General features: G+C 38.1%; 1 protein-coding gene across 2 annotated transcripts in view; it reads left to right on the plus strand.

Moving 5' to 3' along the window:
* TARBP1 (tRNA guanosine 2 -O-methyltransferase TARBP1) overlaps positions 1-20,842 on the plus strand; it is a 61,658-nt gene that overhangs the window by 14,507 nt on the left and 26,309 nt on the right. For both annotated transcript variants that reach the window (XM_079899708.1, XM_079899709.1), the window contains exons 7-12: positions 997-1,132; positions 2,027-2,123; positions 3,286-3,375; positions 8,356-8,497; positions 13,171-13,270; positions 14,213-14,385. In XM_079899708.1, coding sequence (XP_079755834.1) covers positions 997-1,132; positions 2,027-2,123; positions 3,286-3,375; positions 8,356-8,497; positions 13,171-13,270; positions 14,213-14,385 — 738 coding nt within the window. The remainder of the gene's footprint in view (positions 1-996; positions 1,133-2,026; positions 2,124-3,285; positions 3,376-8,355; positions 8,498-13,170; positions 13,271-14,212; positions 14,386-20,842) is intronic.

Genomic DNA, 20,842 nt, shown 5'->3' on the forward strand with positions numbered 1-20,842 from the left:
TCAGTGGTTTTTAGTATAGTCACAAAGTTATACAACTATCACCACTAATTCCAGAATATTTTCCTCATCCCCAAAAGAAACTCCTTGCCTATAAGTAATCAAGTCTCATTTTCCTTTCCCCTGGCTCCTGTCAGCCACTAATTTACTTTCTGTCTCTCTAGATTTGCCTATTCTAAACATTTCATATAAATGGAATCATATAATACGTGGCCTTTTATTTTATGTCTGGCTTCTTTTGCTTAGCATAATGTTTTTGAGATTCACCTATGTTGTAACATTTATCAATATTCCATTCCTTTCTGTAGCTGAATAATATTCCACTGTGTTGATACTTCACATTCTGTTTATCCATTCATCAGTTGATAGATGTTTAGATTGTTTCCACTTTTAACTATTATGAATAACTCCTATGAATATTCACATACAGGTTTTTATATGAATGTAATCTTTCACTTCTCTTAATTATATACCTAGGAGTAGAATTATTAGGTCAAATAGTAACTCTGTGTTTAACTTTTTTTTTTTTTTTTTTTTGCGATACGCGGGCCTTTCACTGTTGTGGCCTCTCCCGTTGTGGAGCACAGGCTCCGATGCGCAGGCTCAGCGGCCATGGCTCGCGGGCCCAACCGCTCTGCGGCATGTGGGATCCTCCCGGACCGGGGCTCGAACCCGTGTCCCCTGCATAGGCAGGCGGACTCTCAACCACTGCACCACCAGGGAAGCCCTGTGTTTAACTTTTAAAGGAGCCACCAAACTCTTTTCCACACTGGCTGTACCATTTTACATTTCCACCAAGAATGTCTGAGCGTTCATGTCTCCACATCCTGGTTAACACTTGTTATTGTCTGTCCTTTTGACGGTAGCCATCCTAATGGGTGTGAAGTTGTATCTCATTATGGTTTTTGATTTGCATTTCCCTACATAAAGTCTGATGACGTTGAGCATCTTATCATGTGCTTGTTGGCAACAATGATGTCTTAAAACTTTTTCTTTCAGGTAGTTTCCTGTTAAAGTTTATTCAGAAGATGACGAGCCGACATTGGTGTGCTATTCCCATTTTGTTTCTATCTAAGGCTTTGGCAAATATCCCAAGATGTAAAGCCCTGGGTATAGAAGGGCTTCTCGCCCTGAGGTAATGTACTCTGAGTATGTTCACATACGGTTATTTGTCGTACCTTTCCGTTAGTAAATTTTGTTTTTCCTTCTGCTTTAATCCCTAGTGAGTGGTTTTAGTTAATATTGGCATCAGGCTTTTTTGCTCTTAATTTTATATAATAAAAAAGTAAATTAAAAAAATCTATTCATATAGTTGAACTTATTTTGTTTTATGAATTACTAATTTAAATATATGCCATAATAAATACTGTTGGATTATGGTCACTTTAAAAATAAGGCCAGTAAGTTGTTTTTATTACATTGATATGTAGGAAACTAGAGATAAAATAACAAATATTAATGTTGATTACAAAGTATTTCAAAAAAGTGTAAAATTCTTACTTTGAAATTGTCTTTTGTTTTTTAATAAATTTATTTTTGGCTGCGTTAGGTCTTCATTGCTGTGCGCGGGCTTTCTCTAGTTGCGGCGAGCAGAGGCTATTCTTTTTTGCGGTGCATGGGCTTCTCATTGCGGTGGCTTCTCTTGCTGCGGCGCGTGGACTCTAGGCACGCGAGCTTCAGTAGTTGTGGCACGCAGGCTCAGTAGTTGTGGCGCACGGTCTTAGTTGCTCCATGGCATGTGGGATCTTGCCGGACCAGGGATTGAACCCATGTCCCCTGCATTGGCAGGCGGATTCTTAACCCCTGCGCCACCAGGGAAGTCCTTATGTTGTTGTTTTTAAAAGGAGATCTGTTTCATATTAAAATTGAGCTCCACTAGAGGCCTTAATTATTTACTAGCTTTGAAATTCTCCTGGCAGTGACTGTCTGCGTTAGAAAGTGTAGATATATTAAATCAAGTTGTCAGTTACTACAAACTCTCAGAATTGTCCTGAGACAATGGAAGTGCATGTGTTTTCTCCGATGTCAGGGACGTTCTTCAGTGCACCATGATCACACATCAGATCCTGCTGCGAGGGGCAGCGCAGTGCTATCTCCTTCAGACGGCCATGAATCTGGTAGACGTGGTGAGTTTATCTTTCTTCCTAATGTTAACTCCAGTTTCCTAGTCTTTCTTAGTGAGCGGATGTTCATAAAAGAGTTAACACAGCAGGCCTGTGATGTTGTCGTTAGAAAGCCCTGCTTATAAGGTTGGCCCTTGGCTGGCACCTGGGAACTTGGATTTCAGGAGGGTTCCCACCATCCTTCCTACTGTGCCTGCAGTACTCATACAAACAGTGTGGTCTCTACTGAACACCTGCTTTCCTTCCCGGGTTCTGGAATTGTAGGTGCGATGCAGGGGGTGTCTGTGTGACCAGCTTCCAGTAAAAACCCTGGGTGCTGGATCTCTAAGGAGCTCCCCTGGTAGGCATTTTACACGTCGGTGGGGTAGCTGGGTGACCGTACCGGGAGAGGACTCTTGGAAGCTTTCACCTGGTTTCCTCTGTATTTTTTATGCACGTCTTCCAGGAAATTGACATTCAAGGAAAACCTTTATTCTCTGTTTTTCACAGAGCTCCAGTAACACTACTGCTGAGAACAGGGGTCAGCAAACATTTTTGTGAAGGGCTGGATTAGTATATATTTTAGGCTTTTTGAGTCATACGGTCTCTGTCACAACTACTCAAGAGCAGCCATAGACCATTTATAAATAAATGGGCATGGCTGTGTTCCAGTAAAACTTTAATTACAAAACAGGCTGTGAGGGATTTTGCTGACCCCCGGCTTAGAGCAAGTTATCTTAATTGAAGATGCGCAACCTTCAGGGAATGAAAAGACCCGGGTGGTTTTCTTAAGGCGGGGTCGTTTTTTGCAGCGTTGAAAAGTCAGATTCACTTTTAAGTACTAAGGAATTTCTTATAGGCTGTTTCTGTTTTTGCTTTTAGATCTGTGACTGTGTTACCTCTAAGATAGCAACCTCAATTTTAAGGAAACTAGATTTGTGAAGTGATCTTTCATTTTCTATAATGGTCGTAGATAATTGCATATAATTGCATGTTTGTAGTCAGTGTCTTCCTGTTAAAAGTTGAATAATGTTTTCTTTTTAAAAACTAGCTTTCGATTTACCTAATAGTATTCTACCATAAGTGGTCTGCTAGACTGCTTTTGCAGTGATTTTGATTCAGTGATGTTTGATTCAAACATTTTTAAATGAGTAATTTTTTAAAACTGCCCTGCCCGCCCCCCCAGGAGAAAGTGTCCCTCTCTGATGTATCATCTTTTGTCATGTCACTGAGACAAGAGGAGTCCTTCGGACGAGGAACTTCATTGTGGACAGAGGTGAGCCTGAAAATAATTTAACGATAAGGTCTTTGAAAACTTTGTGCAAAATTGTTATCTAATTGAATTCGTTACTAGCCTTTTATGTAAAATATGATTGCTTTGCTATCTGTCACCAGGGGTTTTTAAAACTTGTTTATTTGCTTTGAGTGGATGTAACCAGTAACGCTGCTGAGGTTCCTGTGGAGAAACGGGGGCAGGAAGTATCTGGAATAGAGAAGGACCAGTTTGGGGGGGCAGTGTTAGTGGGCAGATCCCGATTCCAGATGAGATGTCCTGGGAGTGATGATGACGTTAGACTCAAAGCCAGTAACACAAACCTCCTCTTTGTCGTCTTCTGTCGGTTCTTGTCACTTTCATCTACTCAGGCTCCCCAGCCTGGCGTGTAGGTAATCCATAATTCTTCCTGACTTTTTGCATCTCGTTCACCGTGAAACCATAAGTGTCTTGCCTTCTTCTTCAGCCGCTGCTCGTGGAGACCTTCCCCTGCGATGACTGCTTTCTCACTGAGCACTCTCTGCTCACCCCGTGTGCAGCGCCCTGAGGTCCTGCTGTGGTCTCATGGGCTGCCCTTCTCTGCGGGTTCTTCAGTCGTCCGTGTCCTCCTCCTTTTTATTTTAAACTATGGGACTCAATCCATACTGCGGTTAGCTCTTACCCAGAATCCTAATCTGTGTCCTCTCTAGTTTATATATATATATATTTTTATTTTTATTTTATTTTTTTGCGGTACGCGGACCTCTCACTGTTGTGGCCTCTCCCGTTGCGGAGCACAGGCTCTGGACGCGCAGGCTCAGCTGCCATGGCTCACGGGCCAAGCCGCTCTGCGGCACGTGGGATCTTCCCGGACCGGGGCACGAACCTGCGTCCCCTGCATCGGCAGGTGGACTCTCAACCACTGCGCCACCAGGGAAGCCCGTAGGATATATATTTTTTGAGGACAGGAACCTTTTTTTGTTTTAAATTTTGTATTTCTCCAGTGCCTAAGAGATCACTGAGGCTAGAGATGTGATTATTTCCTTTAGAAAGAAATTCCAGCTAGGTACACCTGGAGAGAAACAAGAGAAATCAGCTTGGATTATGTTAAAATAATGAGGGCATAGAGTAAGGTAATGGCAGAGGGAATGAGGAAGGGGCTAATTCGAGCCTTTGAAAATTCGAGTTTTGTTTTATTTTCTTGGCCTAATACATCTGTTTATGTGGAATACATCCAATTATGTGGAATCTGAAAAATACAGAACCATGGAAAGCAAGTAAAAATCACCTGTAATGCCAACCATCAAATCCATATTTTTTGGTTTAACTCTTAATTTTTCGGATATATTTATTCTCACTCTTGCTTTTTCACTATATATATATATATATATATATGTGTGTATATGTATATTTTAAATGATATATTAATACATATGATATTCCTAAACAAATTAAGATTATACTGTTTTGAATTTTATTTTTCATCTTTACCTACATTTGAATATTATATAGCATGTCGGCTAAATAGTTCCCCAATATGGGATATTTAAAAATTTGGTTGATTAAATATTTTAGAATTTATTTAATCAGTTCCTTTTGTTGGACTTTTGCTTCACATCTTATTTCATGTAGAAATATGTACTACTAAAAGATGAAGATACTGCTAAGAAATATGCCCTTATCACGCCTAAAAATGTTATTAATTTCTTGATTCAAATATTCGGTGTTTAATTTATCCAGATGTTCAATAAATGTGTTTTTCTGTTTGTTTTTTGCATTTTGTTTGTTCAAATAGTCAGTTTTATTCAAGTACCCAAATCAGGTCTATTCATTGGATCGATATGTATAGTTTGTAAATGGTGGTTAATCCACCTGGAACTTACTTTGATATCTGGTGTGAGCTGTGAGGTTTAAATGAAAAAATGCATGTAAACATGTTTCAGACTGTGCTTGGCCCATGCTAAGTGTAAATATCTACGGCTACTATTGTCTTTTCCCCTTGGTTTGATCAGATAGCTGCTTGGTTTAAGTTTACAGAAAAAAAATGAACAGAAAGTACAGAGAGTTCCCATATACCCGCTGGGTACCCTCTGCATCCAACACCTGTGGCTGTTATTATTAGCATCTTGCATTAAACATGGTACATTGTTACAATTGATGAGCCAATACGGATACATTATTATTAACTACTGTTCATAATTTACATTAGGGTTCACTCTTTGTGCCGTACATTCTGTGGGCTTTGGCATGTATCCACCATTGCAGTATCACACAGAATAGTTTCCCGGCTGGAAAAATCCCCAATTCACCCAGTAATTCCTGTCTTCTCTTGCTCCCCCAAACCCCTGGCAGCCCCAGGTATTTCACTGCCTTCATAGTTTCCAGAACGTCCTGCAGTTGGAATCATACGTTGCGAAGCCTTTTCAGATTGGCTTCTTCCAATAAGCTATAATATGCCTTTGAGGTTCCTCCATGTCTTTTCATGGCTTGGTAGCACGTCTCTTTTTCGCACTGAATAATATTCCTTTGTCTGGGTGTGCCGTTGTTTATCCATTCACCAACTGAAGGACATCTTGTTTGCTTTTCAGTCCTGGCAGTTATGAGTAAAGTTGGTATAAACATTTACATCACAGGTTTGTGTGTGGACATAACTTTTCAGCTGATTAGAGTAAATACCGAGGAACACAGTTGCTGGATTTTATGGCAAGAGTATGTTTGGTTTCTTAAGAAACTGCCCTTCGTCTGAGGATGCGTACAACCATGGATCATGAAGTATCATAGTATTTACTACTGAAAAAATCCACATGTAAGTGGACCTGCACAGTGTAAACCCGTGTCGTTAAGGATCAACTGTATTTTTTTTTTAACATCTTTATCGGAGTATAATTGCATTACAATGTTGTGTTAGTTTCTGCTGTATAACAAAGTGAATCAGCTGTATGCATACGTATATACCCTCCTTCTTGCATCTCCTTCCCACCCTCCCTATCCCACCCCTCTAGGTGGTCACAAGGCACTGAGCAGATCTCCCTGTGCTATGCGGCTGCTTCCCACTAGCTATCTATTTTACATTTGGTGGTGTATATATGTCAATGCTACTCTCTCACTTCGTCCCAGCTTACCCTTCCCCCTCCCCGTGTCCTCGAGTCCATTCTCTACATCTGCATCTTTATTCCTGTCCTGCCCCTAGGTTCATCAGAACCATTTTTTTTAGATTCCATATATATGTGTTAGCATACGGTATTTGTTTTTCTCTTTCTGACTTCCTTCACTCTCTGTGACGGACCCTGGGTCCATCCACCTCACCACAAATAACTCAATTTCGTTTCTTTTTATGGCTGAGTAATATTCCATTGTATATACGTGCCACATCTTCTTTATCCATTCATCTCTCCATGGACACTTAGGTTGCTTCCATGTCCTGGCTATTGTATATAGTGCTGCAATGAACATGGTGGTACATGACTCTTTGAATTATGGTTTTCTCAGGGTATATGCCCAGTAGTGGGATTGCTGGGTCATATGGTAGTTCTATTTTTAAGGAAGCTGCACACTGTTCTCCATAGTGGCTGTATCAATTTACATTCCCACCAGCAGTGCAAGAGTGTTCCCTTTTCTCCACACCCTCTCCAGCATTTATTGTTTGTAGATTTTTTGATGATGGCCATTCTCACGGGTGTGAGGTGATACCTCATTGTAGTTTTGATTTGCATTTCTCTAATGATTAGTGATGTTGAGCATCCTTTCATGTGTTTGTTGGCAGTCTGTATATCTTCTTTGGAGAAATGTCTGTTAAGGTCTTCTGCCCATTTTTGGATTGGGTTGTTTGTTTTTCTGATATTGAGCTGCATGAGCTGCTTGTATAATTTGGAGATTAATCCTTTATCCGTTGATTTGTTTGCAAATATTTTCTATTCTGAGTTGCCTTTTCATCTTGTTTATGGTTTCCTTTGCTGTGCAAAAGCTTTTAAGTTTCATTTGGTCCCATTTGTTTATTTTTGTTTTTATTTCCATTTCTCTAGGAGGTGGGTCAAAAAGGATCTTGCTTCGATGTATGTCATAGAGTGTTCTGCCTGTGTTTTCCTCTAAGAGTTTTACAGTGTCTGGCCTTACATTTGTGTGTGGGGGGTTTTTTTTTAAACCTAACTTTTTGTTTGTTTGTTTTTGGTTGTGTTGGATCTTTGTTGCTGCTCGTGGGCTTTCTCTAGTTGCGTCAAGAGGGAGCTCCTCTTTGTTGTGGTGCGTGGGCTTCTCACTGTGGTGGCTTCTCTTGTTGCAGATCATGGGCTCTAGGTGCCCGGGCTTCACTGGTTGTGGTTTGCAGGCTGCAGAGTGCAGGCTCAGTAGTTGTGGCACACAGGCTTAGTTGCTCTGCAGCATGTGGGATCTTCCCAGACCAGGGATTGAACCCGTGTCCCCTGCATTGGCAGGTGGATTCTTAACCCTTGCACCACCAGGGAAGTCCTGGCCTTACATTTGCATCAACTGTATTTTAAAATGCACATATCATAGAAAATAAACTTGCAAGAAGGGTAGGAACTTTCATTATAACTTATATCTCAAATTCTATGTTCCCTCATAAATAAATCCTTGTTTTAGTATATGAAGCTGGAATAAATTTTAATTTAAGACTGATTTGTTTTGCATAATGAGTTATTTTTCGTAGAGATGTTCGTTAGAACACCTTATCAAAGTGTGCATTTTATATTAGGTGCTTTAAAAATTCTTGCCTGTTAATGAAGTTTATAAGTTCTTTGAAGAGGTTAGAAAACACACACACACACACACACACACACACGTATGTGTGTATACACGCATACATACGAACACTTTTCTGTCTGAGCTATCTGCGGAACTCAATCATGACAATAAATGTTCTGTTACTTTGTTGTGTTCAGTCATTTAAATTCAGTTTATTGTGGAGGAAAGAAAATTGGCTTAGGGAAGTTAGAAACCCTTTGTTCAGTTTAGCTTTTAAAATAAGTAATAACTTTTCTTTTCTAGCTCTGTGATTGGCTGCGTGTTAATGAAAGCTGTTTTAGGCGACCCTTAACTTGTAGCTCCATTGGACTTCACGAGACATCCTCTTTAAATGCTTATGTAAAGAACCTAGTCCAAGAGTATATTAAGTCACCTGCCTGGGAAGGTAAGTCTGAAATCATTTTTATGGACTGATATATCCAAAACATTTTCAAAGAGCTTTTTAGTAGTTTTTCAGATCGAGATTCAGGCTTAACCAAATATATGCCAATTTATGGATGCCAGGCTTGTATTTCAGCCAAATAATGTGAATAAACAGAATGTAAAAATACTGTTTCGTAACTTGTACTTTATTTGTTCTAGAACTTGAGATTTTAAACATTTTAAATGTTTTAAGAAGTTACCTGGGTAGGACTCGGACACAAATACATTTATTAATTTATTCTACAAGTACTGAATCTTTGTTGGCTCGATCTGCAGATGTGTTTTTGAAGCCTCGGTAGTGGAAATATTTGTAGATAAATCTGTTCATCTTTTGTTTGTTTTCAAAGCATTACATTTAGTGTGAACTGATTATGAAAAGTAATTTTAGAGAAAAATTATGTTTGTTAGTTTCTTCTTTTTACCAGATACTTAGCAAAGATCAATTTTGCTTCCTCTTTAGGGAAATGTGTTAAGACTGCTTTCTGATGCTTCCTCATCATTAAAAGTCATTAGTGATAATTGGGGTAAATTGCACCTTTGAATTTAACGTGTCTTAAATTTCCTAGCTTTGTCTCAGACCAAGTCATTTTCATCTCCCGATTTCTCTAATCTGATCATGGAATAGGTCTTAAATGATTAGATAATTATCCTTCCAAAATACATGAGTTTATCTGTTTGTTCTTCTTAGAACATTTCTCTTTTATGTTTTATTCTCTCTGTTGTCTAGTAAATTTTCTGTACTGTTACTTGTGAGATCCTTTTCTAAGGCCTAAAAAAGTAAATAAATTTTAGTCCCTACTAGAGTAAACATAGATTCAACTCCCTGAAGTATCTATAGAACTTGTCTTATAATTCAGTGCATAACAGCATAAAGTCTGATTAAATAATTCAAAATTGGATAAAATAAGATTTTTAGAGTTTCTTCCTTAACATTTCTAGAACTTAAACTATACTATTTATATAATATGCTATTTTAAGTTTTTAAAAAATTGATCTCAAGTGCAAAGGAGGTGTGTGTGTGTGTGTGTGTGTGTGTGTGTGATATTTTTGACTCTTAATGCCCTTGGCTAAGTGCCTTTATAAAATTTTAGTTTAGTTATCAATTACTGGCCAGTTTTCAGAACAAGGTAATAAATTCCAAAGCAAACATTATTTAATGAGTTTTTGAGCATAAAATACATATAACATTCAAATTTGTTTTTATATAAAGACTCATTAGCTCAAATGTTTTTAATCAGATTCTACACCTGAAGTAGCTTTTTTCTTTGGGTTTGACATGGTCAGTACAGATAGATTTTACACTAATTATTCAGCAACCATATATCAAATGTTAGTTCTAAGTGCCAGACACTGGAGTTACAGAGATAAAAGGTATGTCTCCCACCCTCAGAGAGAGCATGGTCTAGCAAGGGAGTTGATAAGTAAGCAGATAATCTTAGCGCAATGCCCTGAAAGCCATAAGCACTGGGATGGGGAACCCGGGTGAGCAATACTGATCCAGAACAGGTAGACCTGTGGGGGTCAGGAGAGGTCACCAGATGAGGTGACAGCTAACGAGTGAATAGAAATTAAGGTGGAAAGGGAGAAGGTGTATCCTGCAAGGCTTGGATGAACTTGCATCCAGGGAACTGAAAGTAGGTAGGCATCCATCTGTTTCTGTCTATAGCATGGACCCCAGGTAGGAATGGTTAAGAGATAAGGATGGATACATGTTAGGTAGATATATATGTACCATACCATATATGTGATATATAGCAAAACAAAGCAACAACAACTAAAACCACACAAAACCAGCATCATCAACAAGCAGAAATGTTGGAGAGCTTTCAGAGAAGGCTTTCTGAAATAGAGAAAGTGAGATATAGTTTGGAAGCAGCAGTAAAAGCTTGTCAAAACTTGGAAATGTTAAGATCAACCAAAAAGTGAAATATATTTGAAGAAATTTATACTTAAATTAGAGAGTCCATCAGAAAGGATATTTTGAGTAAAGATTTTGTAGTTAAATGATGTGCCTACTTAAAATGTAACCAAGCTGAAGATATGTAATAATCCCAAAGTAGTATACTGCAGCTGTGTAACAAATTTTAGAAACAGCTTTATTGAGGTATGATTGGCATACATTAAACTGCACATATTTAAACTATGCAGTGTAATGGGTTTGACCTCTGTGTATGCTCACGAAACCATCAGGATAACAAGATAATGAATACATCCATCACCCCCCACCCCCGAAATGTTTTCACACCTCTTTGTATTATAATCCCTGTCTCCCACTTCTACCTGTCCCTCTCCATCCCCAGACCAACCCTGGTATGCTTTCTGACACTATAGATTACTTTGCATTTTCTAGAATTACACTCAGTTTTTAGAATTCGTAGTAGCAAGATTTGAGTGATAATTTAGGGGTAAATTAAGGTGATTGAAGATAGCCAGTGACCTTTTGTTTCGTTAAGACCATTGTTGCTTACTTTCACTTTTCTAGCCTCAGAGAGATAAAGGGGGGAGAGTGTATAAAGGATTCTCTGCCAGTCGTTCTCCGAGAAGGATTTCCAGACAGGCAGCATCACCTGGAAACATTTTAGAAATGTGAATTCTCAAACTCTATCCCACACCTGCTGAATCAGAAACTCTGCGTGTAGGGCTCACCCTCTGGGGGACCTCTAATACATGCTGAGGTTTGCGACCCACTGTTCCGTAGCCTGGATTTCCCTAGTGTGGTGGTAGAGGACTTGGCAGAAATCTCTGCAGGAGTGTCCTCCACTGGGTCAGGCACTCTAATGTTACCAGCCTGGTCCTGTGGCTCTCCTTGAAATCAGAAATCATTAAAAATCCACTAAACTTCTGATTTATAACCTTCCCTTTCAGTATCCAAAGTGAAAAATTGTTTAGGACTTCAAAAAGTGGCATTGTGATTGGAAACATTTCATTCTCAAATAGCACCCCTACCTGACCCCTGCCTCCTACAAGGTCAAAAAATATCTGATTATGTGATTGCTAGAAATTATAGGCAACTGAATACTGAATTGGTATTTGATTTCATTTTAGTCTTCATTAATGAGTTTTTATATGTAAATGTGGGATATGAAGCTAATGTGAGTAAAAATGTTTCAGAGAACAAGTTTCAATAATTCACTTTTATAAACACCTATAAACTTAACCTATTTTGGAGAGCACCAACTTTTAGATTTTCTAAAAAATACAGATTTCTTACTGATAACTAAATGATATTTATAACATTTTAAAGAATAAAGTTTATCCTTTTGTTGCATTTTTAAACTAAGTTGCCCTCCATACAAGTATGTTTTTAGTATTGTCTGTCTTCTGTACTATTCTAATTTGTATCAAAATATATTAAATTACTCCCCAAATTTATTAGAATATTTAAAAATATGTTTTAAGTATCTGAACTGCTGGGCTGGAAAACTAGATCCCTTAACTAATTTTTCTTGGGAGTTGAGATGAAGAGTATTATCTTACAATAGAATGAAAATGAAATGTTCTATCTATGATTTATTTTACTTTAACTGGCTTTCAGTGATAGGAAAATAATTTTATCACTTAACCAAGTTCTGTCTTCCAAAAGTTGTTCTAGGAACTCTGCATATATTATTTAATTTTTATAATAAACCCAAGGAAAGTCATAGGTTTATTTAGTTTGATTTCATAGAAGATGACCTAAGCTTTCGGAGAGAACATTCGTCTGTCCCAGACTCCCACAGCTAACAAACAGTAGGACTGGGGTTTGAACACAGTTCTAAGAAGCAAAGCCTTTGTGTCTGTATCCAGTCCATCCCCTTTCTGGTTCCATTTCAGGGAACTCTCACCTCTCAACTGAGGTGCCAGAATTGCCTCTTAACCGGTCACCTTGCATCTACTCTTGCTTCCTCTAAAAATCTCTTTTCCACATTGTACCTAGAGAAATCTTTTTAAAATACAAACTTTGATCTAACAGATGTCTCCTCCACTTCTTTATACACATTCACGTTGACCTTTAGTGTCTTTCTCTTGCCTTTGGGATGAAAACAGAAACCCATTACATGCCTACGAAGTCCCTGGTCTCTCCCGCCTGGTCCTGTAACCTCATCTTTGGTGCTCCCTCCTATTGTTTACCTCAGCCCTTTCCTGGACTATGGTGTGCTCTCCCCTGCTGGAGGCCCTTGACATGTACTTCCTTCCGCCTGGAAAGGTCATGTCTCCCTTCACCTACCTCATTCTTTCCCAGCTTTTTATACCCAGCTCAACTGTCATTGCTTCAGAGTGACTTTGTCTTACTTCCCAGTATACACTCTACTTGCACCATTTAGAGCACTCGCTACAGTTATCATTTTACATTTCTCTGCATATTCTTTGATGAGTGCTCTTTTCTCCTGCACTGTAAGTATTGTGAGGACAGGAACCATTGTGTCTGCAGCACTGAGGCCAGTGCATGGCACGTAGTCCGCATGCAGAGATGTCTTTGTGTTCACAGTTAAGTGTGTAACAGTGAGCCACGCTGTGGGGTGTTCTACTGTATTTCTTCTCAGCTGTGTTTCTCTAATATGGATAAAACATAATCATTTAGCTGTGTTATTTTTGAAACATCATCCTGGAAGGATTTTGATAATGCTTTGCAAACCTTAACTATTGTTATTTAAGGAGGAGAAGACTGCTGTATGCCTGATTGGCTTGAAGCCAAGCTTGTTGCTGTGATGGTCTTGCTGGCCATAGATGTGGAAGGAATGAAGAGTCAGTATAGGTAAGTGTTTCTAAACTTGAAAAGAAAACTTTCTTTAAAAAAGGCTAATCAGATTTATGGTACATATTCAGACTTTTCAATGATGGGTATGGAATTGATCACAGTGTATTCAAGGAAGGAACTAGAACATTGGCAGTATACTTTAAAAATGTTTAAAATTAACAATAAGTTCATAGGATTAGAGGTTTAAACTAGAGAAGGTCAAAAAAAAAAAAAAACCTGTATACACGAATCACAGGTCTTGTATAAGAATATTAGAAGAATGGGTTGTAAGGTCCTAGCATAAGATTAGGTAAAGACATTTACTGGATTTTACCCTTTTGTAAAATGTGTTATTTTTTTAAAAGGTAATAAAGATAAAACAATCTCATTTGTATTTTGAGAAACGTGAGAAACGTGTCACCAGATTATAATTGTTGCAGTAAGCAGCTTCATTAGGTAGTGTACGTATTTGCATGATAATGCAATTAATTTGATTATTGATTAACGTCAAATCTCTTTTCTAGACAAAGTTTTAGTACTAAAGTTAGTGACAACAGTTTTTCACAAATCTTTAGTGCTTTATATATATTTTCGTTAACATGTCTCATTTCCTTGGCTGGCATGGATTTGTTTTGTTTTTTGGTTTTTTTGAAATATGGAAGCGAGGTCTCAGCATTTTAATTTGCCAGTAAATTGGATATAGGATTTCATTCATACTGTGCCCCGAGTCGAGCACAGAGTTGTGTTGCTCCCTGTGCTTTCTTCTCCAGTGACTCGCTGAACTCACTGAAAAAGCACACACAGAAAGGTCCATCCTAACAGGTTCTAGGTGTTTGGATCATCCCTAATAGTAATTCTGTCCAATGGAAGCATTAGCTAACCAGTTCCACGACTGTAGATGGAAAACAGTTTCTTTATGCTTTTGAAATGCTTGATTTGGGCGTGTCTTTTAATGTCTAGTGAAAAGCGGAGGACACAGAATGTATTAAGGATATTCTTAGATCCTCTCCTGGATGCCCTTGTGAAGTTTGGTACAAATGCCTACATGCCCTTGCTGAAAACTGACAGATGCCTGCAGTTGCTGTTGAAGTTACTGCACACTTGCTTGTTGAAAGGTTCCGGTACCCAAGATGGTGAGGATCATTGGTTTCTGTTGGTGTTTTGCTGGATATATCGTTGGTACTCAGAATGAGAGGAAATTCCTGACCTTTTAACTTCGTGCATTCACCAGATATTTACTGAGTAGCTCCTGCTGGTGCTGGGGATGCAGAGGCAAAGTAGCAGACTGCCCTCACCGAGCTGACATTTTCATGTTTACATTTGTTGCTCACTGTTGATTTTAGAATGTGATTTCATTTGCTTTTGCTTTTTTTTTTTTTCCCCAATGGGCTCTCATTGATTTCCAGACTACTGAAAATGATCCCTAGTTCATACGTTTTAAGCCAAGATCCATTCCTAATTGCCACTGTGCTGCTGGATGTTGCAGAAAGTAAAGCATGAGAATAGCAATAATTTTATAATTATTTGTTTTGAAATATGTTCATCCCTCAGCACCTCTAAGTAGAAAAGACTTCATCCAGGAAGTACAGTGGTGGTAGATGGAAGCATTGAGCACTTTCTTCGTTCCTTAAACTAAGATTTATGTAAAACAGTAGTTGAAAACCCATGGACATCAGATATGAGAATATCGATGGGTAAGCCTTGATTCCCAATCTTTCTGACCAGTTTCATTTGGAATTTTAGAAATTTTCTATTTAGAAAAGAGTATCCTAGAGAAGCATTGGTATTAGGTTAAACCTGAGGATAATATGAAAGTTTAGGTTTTAATATAGGCTTGTGAAATATTAAAGCTTGTTTCCAAGTTCTGGTATTTTTGGTAATGGTAGCAGAACCGAATGCTGTACACGTAACAGTAACTTTTTATAAGACTTTTAACTCCTTTAAGGGCATAAATTTGGGTTCATTTGACATGTCTTGACTGTTGAAAGCACTAGACTCAGTGCCTTCAAGTGCAGGACTGGGTTACGGGTACCTTTTGGAAAATTGTTATATTTGATACACACAAGAACGTGTGATGGTTATATGTAATTATGATGCAAAATAATTGAATAAACACCCACGAACGCACCACCACGGCATTTGTTGCTAAGAAGGAATTTACCTATGACTCCTCAATCCTTGCCTTTTGCCTCCTTATTTTGACTTTTATCTGTATCACTTCCATGCACTTAAAAAATGGTTTTCCCACATACATCGATGCTCCTCAGCAATGTATTGTCTCATTTTCCTGCTTTTGAGCTTTATAGAAACGTTACTTTACTGTAAGAAGCCTTCTGTAACTTCTTCACTTAGCAGGTTTCTAAGAATCATCCATGCGTGTCCTTTCTTACACTTGCGCATTTTCCCCGTTGTGTTACCTTCCGTTGTGTGATGACACCACAGTTACGCGTTCTTCTGTTGCTGGACACTGGATTGCATTTCGTCTACTACTGTTGTGTACAGTGCTGCCTTGAACACTTGTCTACGTGTCTCTTCTAGGCCTGTGTCTCTCCAGGGCACATGCGTGCCCCTGGGGCCAAAGTGACCAGTTCTTAGAGTATGTGCATAGCCAGCTTTTAAGATAATGGAAAATTGTTTTTCTAAGCAGTTTTGTACACGTTTTATGTTCTCATCTGCAGAATGTAAGTTCCCAATGATGGTCCTGCGTCTCTCATTATACTACAAGTAAGAGCCAGAGAAATCAGTGTGTAATTTTGATAGTAATTGACTTCCAGGTAATTGGTAAACCATAATAAGCTTAATTAACTTAATGTTTTCTTAATTGAAGTATAGCTGTTCCCACTGTTGTGTTAATTTCTGCTGTACAGTAAAGTGATTCAGTTATACATATATTTATTTACCTTTTGTTAATATTCTTTTCCATTATGGTTTATCATAGGATATTGAATATAGTTCTCTGTGCTATACAGTAGGACCTTGTTGTTTATCCATTCTGTATATAATAGCTTACGTCTGCTAATTTAGATCTATTTAACTAACTTTAAATAGATCTAAATCCTGAAAGGATTTCTTTGATGGGGGAAGAGGAAAAGAGTTTTTCCATTTTATAAATGAGTAAATAATCTAGGATTAACTACTAGTACAAGGGTCAATGAGCACATAATGGTAAAGTCAGAAATAACTAGGTACAGTCAGCTGTCTGTATTTATGAATTCAACCAACCATGGGCTGAAAATATTCAGGGGAAAGATTCCAGAAAGTTCCAAAAAGCAAAACTTGAATTTGCCGTGCTCCAGCAACTATTTACATTGTATTTACAGCTATTTATATAGTATATACAAGGATACTGGGCTGAGCCTGGGTCTGCTACAGAAGGGAAGATGTGTAAAATTAAAACATACTCCTGGGAAATGCAAATACATTTTCACCTACTTATGAGCAATAATGGCTTATGTGGGAAAACCCATTTTCCTTAAAACTCCCCCAAAGATGTCCTAAAATGTTCAAAATAAACTAAAGCCTAATTCATAACTTTGGTTAAATGGTCTCTGCTGCTTCTGTCAGCTTAAAGCTCTAAATAAATGATGTTCCAGTGGTAATTTTTTTTTAATTCAGAATAACTGTACAGTGTTTGTTTTAATATTTGAGGAAACGTACTTACAGTGACACTATAACTCTCCCTTTGTTGCTTTGGATTATATGGTCAAAGTAACTGGCCTAATCACACTTCTTCTGTCCTAACTACTTCCTGAATGTGTCACAATATCTACATAGAATACATTGGGTTGGCCAAAAATTTCGTTCCGTTTTTGCCATACCATCTTATGGAAAAACCCAAATGAACTTTTGGCCAACCCAATATATGTGGATATATCCACATACAGTATCCACTTGTAATCCTTGTTGCTGTCACTTTTTTCCTGAGTTGCTTTTGTTTTCTGGCCTTGATCTTTTGTGTCTCTTTGAACTTTTCTTCCTGAGGTAGCTTTTATTTTTTAAAAATTGTGGTAAAATATACATAACAAAATTTACACGTTAACCATTTTTTTTTCTTTAGCATCTTTACTGGACTATAATTGCTTTACGGTGTTGTGTTAGTTTCTGCTGTATAACAGAGTGAATCAGCTGTATGTATATCCCCATATTCCCTCCCTCTTGCTTCTTCCTCTGACCCTCCTTATCCCACCCCCTAGGTGGTAGCAAAGCACTGAGCAGATCTCCCTGTGCTATGCGGCTGCTTCCCACTAGCTATCTGTTTTACATTTGGTAGTGTATATATGTCAATGTTACTCTCTCACTTTGTCCCGGCTTACCCTTCCCCCTCCCCGTGTCCTCAAGTCCATTCTCTACGTCTCCATCTTTATTCCTGTCCTGCCCCTAGGTTCATCAGGACCTTTTTTTCTTTTAGATTCCACCTATATGTGTTAGCATACAGTATTTGGTTTTCTCTTTCTGACTTACTTCGCTCTCTATGACAGACTCTAGGTCCATCCACCTCACTACAAATAACTCAATTTCATTTCTTTTCATGGCTGAGTAATATTCCATCGTATATATGGGCCACATCTTCTTTAGCCATTCATCTGTCAATGGACACTTCCATGTCCTGGCTATTGTAAATAGTGCTGCAGTGAACATTGTAGTACATGACTCTTTTTGAATTATTGTTTTCTCAGGATATATGCCCAGTAGTGGGATTGCTGGGTCATATGGTAGTTCTATTTTTAATTTTTAAGGAAACCTGCATACTGTTCTCCATAGAGGCTGTATCAATTTACATTCCCACCGACAGTGCAGAGGGTTCCCTTTTCTCCATACCCTCTCCAGCATTTATTGTTTGTAGATTTTTTGATGATGGCCATTCTGACCGGTGTGAGGTGATACCTTATTGTAGTTTTGATTTTCATTTCTCTAATGATTAGTGATGTTGAGCATCTTTTCATGTGTTTGTTGGCAATCTGTATATCTTCTTTGGAGAAATGTCTATTTAGTTCTTCTGCTCATTTTTGGATTAGGTTGTTGTTTTTTTGATATTGAACTGCATGAGTTGCTTGTATATTTTGGAGATTAATCCTTTGTCAGTTGCTTCATTTGAAAATATTTTCTCCCATTCTGAGGGTTGTCTTTTGGTCTTGTTTATGGTTTCCTTTGCTGTGCAAAAGCTTTGAAGTTTCGTTAGGTCCCATTTGTTGATTTTTGTTTTTATTTCCATTTCTCTAGGAGGTGGGTCAAAAAGGGTCTTGCTGTGATTTATGTCGTAGAGTGTTCTGCCTATGTTTTCCTCTAAGAGTTTTATAGTGTCTGGCCTTACATTTAGGTCTTTAATCCATTTTGAGTTTATTTTTGTGTATGGTGTTAGGAAGTGTTCTAATTTCATTCTTTTACATGTAGCTGTCCAGTTTTCCCAGCTGGAAGAGGCTGTCTTTTCTCCATTGTATACTCTTGCCTCCTTTATCAAAGATAAGGTGACCATATGTGCATGGGTGTATCTCTGGGCTTTCTAACCTGTTCCATTGATCTCTATTTCTGTTTTTTGTGCCAGTACCATACTGTCTTGATTACTGTAGCTTTGTAGTATAGTCTGAAGTCTGGGATCCTGATTCCTCCAGCTCCGTTTTTCTTTCTCAAGATTGCTTTGGCTATTCAAGGTCTTTTGTATTTCCATACAAATTGTGCAGTTTTTTTGTTCGAGTTCTGTGAAAAATTCCATTGGTGTTTTGATAGGGATTGCGTTGAATCTGTAGATTGCTTTGGATGGTATAGTCATTTTCACTATGTTGATTCTTCCAATCCAAGAACATGGTATAGCTCTCCATCTGTTTGTGTCATCTTTAATTTTTTTCATCAGTGTCTTATAGTTTTCTGCATACAGATCTTTTGTCTCCTTAGATAGGTTTATTCCTAGGTATTTTCTTTTTGTTGCAGTGGTAAATGGGAGTGTCTGTACTAGAGGATTAAATTATACACTTTTAATGGGTGAATTGTAAGATATGTGATTTATAGCTCCATAATTTATTGACCGTATTTATGTGGATCTGTTTCTGGATTCCTTTGATCTGTATTTTTAGCCCTTTGCCAATACTGTACTGTTTTGGTTACTGTAGATTTACAGTAAGTCCCTAAATAGATATTGTGATTCTTTCAAATTTATTCTTCTTTGTCAAAAATATTTCTAGCTATTCTAGCTCCTTTGCCTTTCAATATAAACTTTATAATCAGTTTGTTTGCATTTACCAAAAAAAAAAAAATCCTGCTGGAATTGATTGGAATTGCATTAAGTCTGCAGATCAGTTTTTTTAGGATTGCTTGCTTTATTATATTGAGGCTTCTAATTCATGAATATGGTACATCTCTTGATTTATTTAGGCTGTCTTTTATTTCTTTCATCAGAGTTTTTTAGCTCTCAGCATATAGATCCTGTGCAGGTTTTGTTAGATTTATATCTTTTGGAGGAAGATTATTGTAAATGATATATTTTAAAATGTTTTGGCTTTCAATTGTGCATTGCTAGTATACAGAAATGTGATTGATTTTTGTGTGTTGGCCTTGTATCCTGTAACCTTGCTGAAGCACTTACTAGTGGTAGCAGTTTTTTCAATAGGTCCTTGGGACTTTTTGGTAGACAGTGGTGTCATTTGTGAATGAGGACAGTTGTATTTGTAGAGTTGTGCGTAGTGCTCCCTTATGCTTTAAATGCCTGCAGGATCTGGGGTCTGATATAATTCCTTTCTAACCCCTGATAGTGGCAGTGCTCTCTCTCTGTCTCTCTAAGACTGGCTAGTGGTTTATCAATTTGATCGACCTTTTCAAGGAACGAACTTTTGGTTTCATTGAATTTTCTCTGTTGATTTTTCTCTTTTCAATTTCATTGATTTCTGGGTTTTTATGTTTACGTCTGTGCTTACTTTTGGTTTATTTTGCCTTGTTATTGACATTTAGGTGGAAGCTTAGGTCACTGATTTTAGATCTGTCTTCTTTTTTAAAATGACATTTAGATTTTCTTAAGTTTTGTTGTAACTGCATCCCACAAATTTTGGTATATTGTATTTTCAGTTAAGAATATATTTTTTTGGAGACTTTTCTCTTTTACCCGTGAATTATTTGCAAATGTATTTGGAGATTTTTCTGTTGTCTTTCTGTTATTGCTTTTTCTTTTTTTTTGGCGGTACGCGGGCCTCTCACTGTTGTGGCCTCTCCCGTTGCGGAGCGCAGGCTCAGCGACCATGGCTCACGGGCCCAGCCGCTCCACAGCATGTGGGATCTTCCCAGACCGGGGCACGAACCCGCGTCCCCTGCATCGGCAGGTGGACTCTCAACCACTGCGCCACCAGGGAAGCCCTCTGTTATTGCTTTTTAATTTAATTCTGTTCTAGTCAAAAGAGCATACTTTGTACAATTTCAACTTTTAAAAAATTGTTAAGGTTTCTTTAATGATCTAGGTATGGTTTATTTTGGTGACTATTCCACGTACACTTGAAAAGAGTGTGCGTTCTGCTGTCGTTGGGGGGAGTGTTCTATAAATGTCAGTTGTATTCAAGAGCTTCGTGGTGTTTTTCAGGTTTGTATTCTTTGTGATTTTAGGATGGTTGA

Source organism: Stenella coeruleoalba, assembly GCF_951394435.1.
Source record: "Stenella coeruleoalba genome assembly, chromosome: 16".
NCBI lineage: Eukaryota > Metazoa > Chordata > Mammalia > Artiodactyla > Delphinidae > Stenella > Stenella coeruleoalba.